Here is a 12,554-nt window from a genome sequence, read left to right as displayed (position 1 = left end):
GCCCAAATGATCAATTATTGAAAATAATCATGGTCTTTAAAACAAAGGCAACTCAGTGTGGGATGAGGCCTGTCCGTAGCTGTCAGTGTGTTTACTAATGACTAATAACACATTTGATCTTTTTTACCATGGCCCCTTCTCACTATGTCCTTATTCTACTGACTGAACTCTAGTCTTACATACTGTGGCCCTCCATTACTATGATTTTCACCTGTGCCCCCATTGGAATAGTGTGGGTTTCTCAGGGGGCCAAATGGCCTGCAGTTGTGATACAACATTCTAGACAATCAACTCTCTTTGAATGAAATGCCTCTTTGAATGGAATGCCTCTTTGCCTCAGAAAACTTGCATTGTGAAAAGAGAAATCCCAACGAGTTTAACAGTTTGATGGTACCTTTGATGGTAGGAGATGAGGTTACTTAGAATGACAGTTCTTCAGATGATAATAAAAATGTACAAGGGCCCCAAGTGTGTCTCTAGCCACTTTTTCCAAATTCACTTCTGAAGATAAACTATACCTCTATACCCACAAGTGTCTAAGGCACAGCTGTTTTCCTGTGGGGGAACTTTGATACTTGGATGCATAGGAATAGGGGTGTGTTTTTTTTTAACTTTTCCACTTGCAACCCTACTCACCCGTGAAATGCAATAAAGGAGAACACTACCAGAAACACTTTGGAATCATTATGCACCTGATTTTAAATTCATTTTTGGTAGTTGTACATTGTGAAGCCTTTCACTCTTGTCAAAGATTTCAGGAGCCCTATATGGGGTTCCATGATCAGGGTCACAATCCAACCCCCAGTTTAAAAAGCCTTGTGTATATACCAAGTACCAGGGATAGTACTAGGGATGGGAAGAGAAGGGAAGCTTAGACTAGGGAGTCATGTCTCCCCCCAAGCCACTGTGCTCTCACGCTGAGCCTCAAAAGTTAGAAACATGAAATGGAGATTTGCTGTAGTTATGCAAAAGTATATGTCAAGGGAGAAAGCACATGTTATTTGGCAGTATGATTATAGCTTGGTACAGGGTCTCTGTTTACAATGTTTTAGCCCTCAGTTGCCCTGACAGTCTTAGGTTGAGTATCTGTATTGAAGATAAAACCTAACTTGATCCCCATAGTTGTATTTACGATATGACTGGATCAAATGTGTTCTTGGGAAGTCTCAGAGGTGCCTGTTAAGCATCACTTAGGATGTCCACACAGAACTTACACAGTCCGCATGTGGCTTCTTGGCTCTCCAGGCCGGTACAGGAATAACCGAGTCTGATAGCTCATACTGGCACCAAACATTCATTTTATGTTCTCCTGCTACCCTTTACTTAAAATTTAAAAATCTTCTTATTATGCTTGTTGTGGCATGTGAACTTGGCGACTTGTATGCAATTTTCAAATCCTTACCCTTCAGGACAATGTGTTAAGAATATGTTGACCAGGATTAAGATGGGAACTTCCTAGGGCAGGAGCAATAGCATAGTGGATAGGGCATTTGTCTTGCACACAGCCGACCCAGGTTCGATTCCCAGCATCCCATATGGTCCCCTGAGCACCAACAGCAGTAATTCCTGAGTGCAGAGCCAGAAGTGACCCCTGTGCAACACCAGGTGTAACCCACAAAGCAAAAAAAAAAAAAAGATGGGAACTCCCTAAACATAACAAACACACACAGAGAAAGGAAAGGAGGTTCATTCAACAAAACAGGGAAATATGTTCACAATTAGAACAGATTAAAGAAAATTGGAGAATCACAGAGGAAGGTAGAACTATGAAGGGCTACAATTTTTCAGGGGCCCTCTTCTATATTAAACTGCAGTGTAGTGTATGGTTTTATAGCACTTAGGAAGTTGTTACACAATACAGCTTTACCTTTAATCACAAGCTTCAATGCAAAAACTAAAGTGCCTAAGAAGAAATGTCTAAGAATATCCACTCTATATATGGGATTTTATAGTGTTCCATACTTTAAACAGAAAAACATTTTGAAGTTTTTGTAGCGTATAATTTAGGCTAAACATTTGTTAACTCCAGGGAGCATTATTCACCTTTGGAATGTCTATTCCAAGTATTACAGCTCTGCATTTGCAAGAAAATCATTTGAGGGATTTTAAAATGCTCTGAAATAGACACATCTCAAAAAAACTAGGAGTTGGGCTCCTATATGACCCAGCAATTCCACTTCTGGGCATCCACTCTAAGGGCTCAAAAAGTTCAATTTAGAAAAGGCATCTGCACGCCTATGTTCATTGCATAGGCCTTACTCACAATAGCCAAAATCTGGAAGTAACTCAAGTGTCCAGGATGAGATGACTGGGGAAAAAAACAACAACACTGTGGTACATATTCTTAAAGGGTAAATACTCATCAGCCGTTTGAAAACAAAATGAAATCATACAATTTTCTGCCACCTGGATGATGCTGGAGAGTATCATGCTGAGTGAAGTCCATCAGACAGAGAAGGATGGACACAAGATCTCCCTCACATGTAGGCTATGAAGAAATAACCGAGACACACAAACACCCACACAAATAACACAACAGAAACCAAGATCTTGTTTTCAGTAGGAGCTTACCACTGGGGCGGGAGAGACCTGGGACAATGGTAAAGGGAATCAGACACCTGGGGGGTGTGGTTCTGGAATAGTTCACATATGAAACTCTTTTACTAACAATTGGTAAATCCCAGTGCCTCAAATAAATAAATTTTGAAAATGCATTAAAAGTATTGCTATGTAATTATAAGACGACTTAAAAAGTCTATACTTGCACAGTGTCCAGTGTCCTATGTTATAGAAGAACATACTGAGATTCAAATAAAACATTTTCCACTTCTTTCAAGATCATATTTGAATTCTGAAAACATTCAAATAACAAAATACAGATGGATTATAAGAATTTCACCCCCTGAGGGTGCTGGTCTAGAGGAATGAGTGGTTTATAATGAATATTGGCAATTTGGCAATTTCAACACAGATTCATACTTATCTCATTAAGAGAATGCTGCTGAAAATTCTAAAGGGTTAACCAAAAGTGATCAGGCAGTCTAGATGTCTTTCTGATTTCTTAATATGATTTGGCTTTTAATCATTAAAAATAGAGAGTCAGTAAAATAACTTCATAGTATAAGGGAATAAAGGGCAGGAAATGAGATTTTGCAATATTTGTTATTACTATGCTGTTTACTTCTAAGTTTTTTTAAGCAAATTAAGTCAGCTTTTCAAAACTACCAAAGCCATTCCTTTAATACAATCCTTATTGTATTCTGTAAACAGCTCTCATCCTCTAATTAGAATAAAATTAATCAATATGGTTATAGCAGATTTTATGGAATTTAAAATATCCTCAAAAGCTCTGGGAACTTTTCAGCAATGATGCCTTCGACTGTTACTTATTCACTGGGGTTGGGTTCCTATCCCGCTGACTTTTAGGTTGTTCTTTATGAATTCATTTCATCACTGTATCACTGTATCACTGTCATCTCATTGCTCATTGATTTGCAGGAGCGGGCACCAGTAACATCTCCATTGTGAGATGACTTGTTACTGATTTTGGCATATCGAATACCCCACGGGTAGCTTGCCAGGCTCCTCCGAGCGGGCAAGATACTCTCGGTAGCTTGCCAGGCTCTCTGAGAGGGATGGAGGAATCGAATCCGGGCTGCTGAGAGCAAGGCAAATCCGCTGTGCTATCATTCCAGCCCTAAGAATTCATCCCATAGTTCTCTAATACCCAAGGGCAGTAGATATGAGGGGCAGGAGAACTGTCCATGGTTGGAAACCTGCCACAAGTAGGGGAAAGAGGAGGGCAGTTAGGACACAGAAGGGATCACTATGACAATGATAGCTGGAAATAATCACTCCGGACAAGAACTGAGTACTGAAAGGAGGTAAAGGGATATATGGGATAACCTTTCAGTAGCTATAGTTGCAAACCGTAGCACCAAAAATGAAAGAGAGTGAGGGAGAGACACAGACAGAGAGAGGCAAGCTGAGGAGAGAGGCCTGAGGAAACTGGGGACATTGGTGGTGGAAATGTACACTGGTGGAGGGACAGGTGATGGAACATTGTGTGACTGTAACTCAATCATGAACAACTTTGTAACTGTGTGTCTCACAGTGATTCAAAAGAAAAAACCTTCAAAGTAGATACAAATATGAAATGGATGTATAAAACAGTTAAGGGATTAGGTGAAGCTCTTGTGACATCGAAACTTTCTTCTTTTATCAATGGAAATTTTATTTTTATTTATTTATTTTAACTTTTTTAATTTTATTGAATCACCGTGAGATAGTTACAAGCTTTCATGTTTGGGTTACAATCTCACAATGATCAAACACCCATCCCTCCACCAGTGCACATTCCCCACCACCAATATCCTGGATATACCCCCCTTTCCCACCCTCCCCCTGCCTCCATAGCAGATAATTTTCCCCATAATCTCTATTTTTGGTCATTATGGCTTGCAAAACAGACACTGAGAGGTCATCATGTTTGGTCCATTATCTACTTTCAGCATGCATCTCCCATCCCAACTGGTCTCTCCAGCCATCATTTTCTTAGTGATCCCTTCTCTATTCCATCTGCCTTCTCCCCTCCACACATGAAGCAGTCTTCCAGCTATGGGGCAATCCCACTGGCCCTTGTATCTACTGTCTTGGGTGTCAGCCTCCTGTGATGCTACCCTACACTCCACAAATAAGTGCAGTCCCTCTATGTCTGTCCCTCTCATTCTGACTCATTTCACTTAGCATGATACTCTCCATATTTATCCATTTATAAGTAAATTTCATGACTTCATCTCTCCTAACAGCTGCATAGTATTCCATTGTGTAGATGTACTAAAGTTTCTTTAACCAGGGGCTGGAGCAATAGCACAGCAGGTAGGGCATTTGCCTTGCACGTGGCCGACCCAGGTTCAATTCCCAGCATCCCATATTGTCCCCTGAGCACCGCCAGGAGTAATTCCTGAGTGCAGAGCCAGGAGTAACCCCTGTGCATCGCCGGGTGTGACCCAAAAAGAAAAAAAAATGTTTCTTTAACCAGTCACCTGTTTTAGGGCACTCGGGTTGTTTCCGTATTTTGGCTATTGTGAACAGTGCTGCAATGACTATATAGGTACAGATGTTATTTCTACTGTGCTCTTTTGCATCTTTGGGATATATTCCCAGAAGTGGTATTGCGGGGTCATATGGAAGCTCAATTTCTAGTTTTTGAAGGACTGTCCATATTGTTTTCCAGAAAGGCTGGACCAGTTGGCACACCCACCAACAGTGAAGGAGTGTCGTCCCCTTTTCCCTACATCTACGCCAGCACTGGTTGCTTTTGTTCTTTTGAATGTGTGCCAGTCTCTGTGGTGTGAGATGGTATCTCATTGTTGTTTTGATTTGCATCTCCCTGATGACTAGCGACATGGAGCATTTTTTCATGTGCCTTTGGGCCATTTGTATTTCTTTTTTGAGGAAACTTCTGTTCATTTCTTCTCCCCATTTTTGACGGGGTTGGAGGTCTTTTTCTTATACAATTCTACAAGTATCTTGTGTATCCTGGATGTTAATCCCGTATCAGATGGGTATTGGGTAAATATTCTTTCCCATTCTGTGGTTCTTTCTGTATTTTGGTCACTGTTTCTTTTCAAGTGCAGAAGCTTCTTAGTTTTATGTAGTCCCATTTGTTTATGTTTGCTTCCACTTGCATGGTCAGTGCTGTTTCATCCTTAAAGATGCTTTAAGCTTCAATGTCATGGAGGGTTCTGCCTACATTTTCCTCCATGTCCCTTATAGATTCATGTCTGATATTGAAGTCTTTAATCCACTTTGATCTGACTTTTGTGCCTGGCATTAGACAGAGGTCAGATTTCATTTTTTTGCTGGTAGCTATCCAGTTTTCCCAGCACCACTTGTTGAAGAGGCTTTCCTTGTTCCACTTTGCATTTCTTGCTCCTTCGTCAAAGATGAAGTGGCCATATATTTTGGGGTCTGTGACAGGATATTCAACTCTGTTCTATCAATGAAAACTTTATAAAACAGGATTATCTATTATTTATATTCCACAGATGAGTGCAATCAAAATAACAGAGTAGGAGACTAACACCCAAGAATAGTAGTATATAATACCAGAAGGTTGGCTTCATGTCCAGGAAGCTGGCCTCACATGCTGGGGGAAAAGCAGTCCGGATAGAGAAGGGAACACCAAGTAAAATGTGGTTGGAGATCTTGTGTGGGAAGGAAGATGTGTGCTGAAAGTAGACTAGAGACTGAACACAATGGCCACTCAATACCCCTATCACAAACCACAACACCCAAAATGATAGAGAGAACAAAATGTAATACCCTGCCACAAAGGTGGGTTGGGGTGGGGGGAGGATTGGAGGGTGGGAGGGATACTGGGTTCATTGGTGGTGGAGAATGAACACTGGTGGAGGGATGCGTTCTTGGACATTGTATGAGGGAAACACAAGCACGAAAATGGATAAATTTGTAACTGTACCCTCATGGTGACTCACTAATTAAAAAAATAATTAATTAAAAAACAGGAATATCTATTTGATCTTCCTTTTCTCACTCTTAGGGTCATCATAGTGAGCTTTAAATCCATCTGTTGACAGTTTATATACTACCCTAATCCAATGGTACTGTGAGTGGTGATTCCGTTAGAATGCTACTAAAAGCAAGGATAAAAGTTTGTAGACAGCAACATGTTTAAGGAAAAGGTACAGTAAATACAAAGGATGGAGTTATTAGTGCTATTTACTGCTGGAAAGGAAAACAAAAGAGGTCTGGAGAGCCCAAGTTGATCTTGAAATATGAAAATATATTCCAGGTAAACAATGGGGCATCACAAGTTACAATGGATGATATAAAATGCAGGGTAGCTTGCCAGGCTCTGCCGTGAGGATGGGATACTCTCAGTAGCTTGCCGGGCTCTCGAGAGGGATGGAAGAATCGAACCCGGGTTGGCCGCATGCCAGGCAAATGTCCTACCTGCTGTGCTATCACTCCAGTCCAAGGACAAGAGGTAAATGATATAAATTTTGTACTAACAAGTTCAGCAATTTAAATGAGAAAACTCCTTATAAAAGGAAAACTACAAACATCTGTTAGAACTAAAGAGGTAGTGCAACTTTGCAGACAACTTACCCAAGGTTCAATCACACCCCATACAGTCCCCAGAACACTGTCAGGAATGATCCTTGAGAACAGAGAAAGGAGTAAACCATGAGAACTGCCAGGTATGACTTCCAAACTAAGGATATAAATAGCCCTGTCCTAGCACTGTCGTCCCATTGTTCATCGATTTGCTCAAGCGGGCACCAGTAACATCTCCATTGTGAGACTTGTTACTGTTTTTGGCATGGGTAGTTTGCCAGACTGAAACTCACTTAAATAGATTTAGGTTAGGGCTGGAGAGATTAGTACAGGGGTAAAAGCTTTTAAGCCTTGCAAGCAATCAATTCAATTCAAACCCGATTCAAAGTTTGGATTATGCCAAAGGCCCTCCCTTCCAGGGTGTGAAATTTTATTCTAGGAGGCAGTGAAAATAGTGACAGATGAACCATTTCCATATTAGGCTTGATTTTATATTTTTGTTGGAGCAGAACTATTTTACCATGGTTATTATTTGAGGGTTTAGGATTTTCCTCTAAAGTGAGTTTTGGATATAGGGGATTGCATGATCTTTGACATCTTCATTCAACTCTTGGTCCCATGACAGGTGACCTCTGTTAGGTCTCTCAAACTCTTGTGTTAGGTGTGCACACTTGAAAACCTACAGTAAACAGACTTATATAATCTTCCCATTGCATGCTGTAACTTTCTTTTCAGTATTCTGCCCCCTTAATCACAGTGACTTCAGCAGTTCAGAATGCTAATTTCTGCTAACTCAGCTAAGGAAGACTACTACTTTTCCTGAACTCCATCTCCCTTTATTGCTGCAAGAAAGTGACATGAGAAGCAGGGGAAATTGTAAACCATACCTCTTATATAATTCGTATTAAATTCTTGTGTACAGTCATATTCCTAAAAACAAATGCCATTTATATTTTGACCAACTGTATAACTGTTTATAATAGAAGAAGTTCAATGCCACTTACTCTGTTTTAGCTGCAGAAAGAAACCTTAAAGTGTGTCACTGCTCATTTAAATAAGTCTTTCCAAGGTATTTCTCTCTCTCTCGCCTGTCCCTTCCCGGGGATGAAGGGCGTGGGGACGCCATATTATGATGACCACAGATGGGATTTACAAGCTTGCAATGATCCAATATCCGAAAGAAATCTCCCTGGATTTAGTTGTTAAAGTACAGAAATTTAAAACCGCGCTGCTGCTGTAGACCTCATTTCCCTTCACAACAGGTCTGACTCTAGTGGGGTGCTCCTAACAATGGTGAGGATTGTGTTGAAATATTGAATGTAACCAAAGTAAATAGAAAGTAAAGTGAAATTTATCAGTTATAAGGGGGGGTGCAGGGGTGGGCGGGATGGGAGGCGTACTGTGTTTTTTTTTTTTTCGGTGGTGGGATATGGGCACTGGTGAAGGGATGGTTGTTTCAGCATTATATGACTAAGACTTAAGCCTGAAAGCATTGTAATTTTCCACGTGGTGATTCAATAAAATAAATTTTTAAAAAATGATAAATAAAACTAAATAAATGAAATTAGTTGCCAATGGGAAAAAAATAAGTCTTTCCAATGGTTTCTCTCTAAAGGTACTCATTTTTTTTCATTTAAATTTTTTGTTTAGACATTGTGCCTTTCAGAATTGTTTACAATATGGTTTTGTTTATTTATTTATTTATTTTGGGGTCACACCCGGTGATGCTCAGGGGTTACTCCTGGCTCTGCACTCAGGAATTACTCCCGGCGGTGCTCGGGGGCCATACGGGATGCTGGGAATTGAACCCAGGTCGGCCGTGTGCAAGGCAAACGCCCTACCCGCTGTGCTATTATCCAGCCCCCAATATGGTTTTGAACATACAATAGGAATCTTTGCCAAGGAAAAAGCAATAAGTCTCCAAAAATGAATGAGAAGAAAGGGAACCTTGTCTGTAAATGTTTTTTATAGATCTATATGTCATTTTGTTTTTTCTTGTGATAGCATTCCTAACAGAGTATAGGCTCTTTATGATCAGAGGTGTCATGTTTCATATTTAGGGGACTTGGGTGTTATTTGTTTATTTTACTTATTTTTAAATAAGTTATGGAACATGAATGTGAAGGACCCAATCGGGTTCTGTGTAAGTGATTTCATTATGAACACTCAAAAATTAATAGTCAAGTGTTTTAATTTTCTTAAAGTCATGAAATATTTGTCTACTATTAATCTTTTGGTAATAAAAATGACTGTTAACAGAAAGGATATAACTGCCCCATTTGTGAAGCTACAACTAAAGAAAATCACATATTATTACAATTTGGTTTGAAAACTAAACTAGGCCTTTCTTGAAAAGAGAACAAAATGAACAACAAAAACAAACTCTCTCCCAAGTTAAGTATTTTGCTTATTGCTACATATGAAAATCTAGCCCACTTACTGAAAAGATGTTAGAGAATGAATCACATTTTTCCTCGTAAAGCTAAAATTTTGATTAAAAACATTAAAAGTATTCAAAATATGCAAATAAGTACATTGTGATATATGTTATCTGTCTCAAAGAATTTCAAATGGAAGGTGGAAAATACTCACCAAATGGATACAAACTTCAGAGAAAACGAATTTAGCGTTTATAAGCAAGAATTTAAATAAAAAATAATTTAAAGATCATAAAGATGAAGTAACTAAGATACAAGGTTCATGAATAATGGGGAATGATTCATGTGGAATTTCATATTCCATGTAAACTTAAAAGAAACATAGATAACCAATTTCTCCCCTATGTGTCATTAAATAAGCAAGAACATAATGTAAATCTTCTGGGCTACAGCCTCAAGCTTAATCCTGGCCTATCACAGAACAGGAATAAAGCTTGAACGATGCTTAAGGGTTTTTCATAAAATACTTGTCAACTGTATAGAGGAGGGTGGGTGGAAATAAATAGTCTGGATTAGAGACTTTCTAATTAATTCAGTAACCTTCCAGAAATAAAATCCTTCAGCTGACATTTAATACCTCCAACCCTTGAAAAATGTATTCACTGACAACAAAAATTGCTAAAAGACTAACCACCCTAGTTTGATGGTCACAGTAATACAAAATGAATTCAATAATACAAATATTCTATATTTTCTCTAAATAATCACTGTCATCCAGTTGCTCATAGCTTTGCTCGAGCGGACACCAATAATGTCTCCATTTTGAGACTTGTTACTGTTTTTGGCATAGTGAATACAGCCACAGGCAGCTTGCTGTGCAGGTGAGATACTCTCGGTAGGTTGCATAAGATTTAATATGTGAGGGGTGGGGGATTGAGAGGAGGGAAGAGCTAATTCTTCCAATTTTCCCTAACCATTGTTCTCTCTGCATCTCTGGAGTAGACAGTACACTAAAAGTAGTGTCTTAGACTTTATGTATGAAAATTCTCAGCAGAACCTCACTTTTTTTTCTTTTTTCTTTTTTTATTATTATTATTTTTTCATTGAATCACTATGTGGAAAGTTACAAAGCTTTCAGGCTTAAGCCTCAGCTACACAATGCTCAAACAACCATTCCTTCACCAGTGCACATATTCCACCAAGAACCTCACTTTTTTTCTCACCATATTTTCTCTTAATTCTAAGAGAAAGTGTAGAAACCTATGGAAGAATGCCATTTCTGCTTAGGTTCACGTCCCAGTTATACCACTTACGCTGGGGCAAGTTGCTTCAGTGCTTCAGATCCCTCCTTTACAAAGAGAAAGTGACATGTCTACTTCTCAAGGCGTGCTTAAAGACTCCATGAACTGCATACAAAACCACTTAGATGGGGCCAGAGAGACAGACAGTAACTGCCTTCCATGGCAGCCAACCCAGATTGATCCCTTGCACTGCCAAGCGCAATTCCTCAGCCCCGAGCCAGGAGTCAGCCCTGCGCACGGCCTGATGTAGCTCAGACCCGCAAAACAATTTTTATAGAAAAAAATCAAAACCAGTTTTAGTGCATTTAGATTAGAAGGTAGTAAGTACAGGACAAACCTCTGTCTTAATACCACCCTCTCTCTCGACACAATCTCTTCTTCAGATATAGATGTTCAGAACCACGTCCAACGCATTTTACATGAAAACCCTGAAGGGTTATGTGTGTGTGCGTGTGTGTGTGCGGGGGGTGGGGGGGAACGCTCGGGGATTACTCCTGGAGTGGGTGTGTGTGTGCTCGGGAATCAGTCCTGTTGTGTCTGTGTGTGCGAGTGCTAGCTCAGGGATCACTCCTGGTGTGTGTGTGTGTGTGTGTGTGTGTGTGTGTGGGTGTGGGTGTGTGTGGGTGCGTGCGCGCGCCATGCTCGGGGATCACTCCTGTTGTGTGTTTGTGTATGTGTCTGCGTGCTCGGGGATCACTCCTGGTGTGTGTGTGAGTGTGTGAGTGTGTGCTCAGGGATCACTAATACAATCTCCTAATACAATCTCCTTCCACAAACTGCTTCCCTTTTTCCCCATCAACTAGCCACGTTAAGGAAGAACCACAAGACCTGTTCCTAAAGGTGTGTGTGTATGTACTCGGGGATCACTTCTGTTGTGTGTTTGTGTATGTGTCTGCGTGCTCGGGGATCACTCCTGGCGCGCGTGTGTGTCCGTGTGCCTGCGCGCGTGCGCGCGCGCGTGTGCTCCGGGATCACTCCTGGTGTGTGAGTGTGTGCTCCGGGATCACTCCTGGTGCGCTCAGGGGAACATAAGAGATGCTGGACGTTGAACCCGGCTCCGTCGCATGCAAGGAAATGCCCCACTGCTACCCCTCTGCTCGGGCCCACAACCCCTGCAACTCCGTACAGACGGGCGGTGGCACACTGCAGAGGGCCGAGGCGCCGCGGGGGTCGGGGCCCGCTCTGGGGTGATCTTAAGGGACAGCCGGAGGCCCGGGGGCGGGGGGTAAGAAAGGATGGAGCGCGGCAGGTGGGAGGGGGCGCTTACTGCGGCCCATGACGTCTGTCGGGGTCCCCGACTCGAGAAGCCAGGCGCTGGCCCGGGAGGATTGCAGTCACGGGTCTGGGTCTGGACTAGGCTCGGCCGCGCGGCGGTTTGGGAGCCATGGCAACCAGGACTCTACGGTGGCCGCGCAGGACCAGATGCCGCCGCTATTCCTGCAGGCGAGACTGCGCGGTGACCGGGTGGGGTGGCGAGGTGGAGGTGGGGTAGGGGGGCGCGGCGGGAGAGCGGGGCGGCTTCCCAAAGGCCTCTGTGGCTGTCCCTGGCCTAATACAATCTCCTTCCACAAACTGCTTCTCTTTTTCCCCATCAACTAGCCACGCTAAGGAAGAACCACAAGACCTGTTCCTAAAGGGAACTGCCTGCTCCATAGGGCCAGACTCACACTGATGTGTAATTGAATTTTACTTAACACATTCCAGAGCCAAGAGATCTGGAATTGGTCCCCAATCTATTTACAGGTTTTGTGACTTTAACCGTCCTTAGCTTCAGTTTCCAGCTCTATGAGTG

General features: G+C 41.7%; 1 protein-coding gene across 4 annotated transcripts in view; it reads right to left on the bottom strand.

The window, feature by feature from the left end:
• Nucleotides 1-12,151, bottom strand: part of DNAAF11 (dynein axonemal assembly factor 11) — a 96,649-nt gene extending 84,498 nt beyond the window's left edge. For all 4 annotated transcript variants that reach the window (XR_008628689.1, XM_055129511.1, XM_055129512.1 and 1 more), the window contains exon 1: nucleotides 12,030-12,151. Coding sequence is in view for 3 of the 4 variants with exons in the window: in XM_055129511.1 (XP_054985486.1) it covers nucleotides 12,030-12,039 (10 nt within the window). In the remaining variant the exon portion in view is untranslated. The remainder of the gene's footprint in view (nucleotides 1-12,029) is intronic.
• Between the last annotated feature and the right edge of the window lie 403 nt (nucleotides 12,152-12,554).

Source organism: Sorex araneus, chromosome 2 (genome assembly GCF_027595985.1).
Source record: "Sorex araneus isolate mSorAra2 chromosome 2, mSorAra2.pri, whole genome shotgun sequence".
NCBI classification, from domain to species: domain Eukaryota; kingdom Metazoa; phylum Chordata; class Mammalia; order Eulipotyphla; family Soricidae; genus Sorex; species Sorex araneus.
This window is presented reverse-complemented; position numbering and strand designations above follow the sequence as displayed.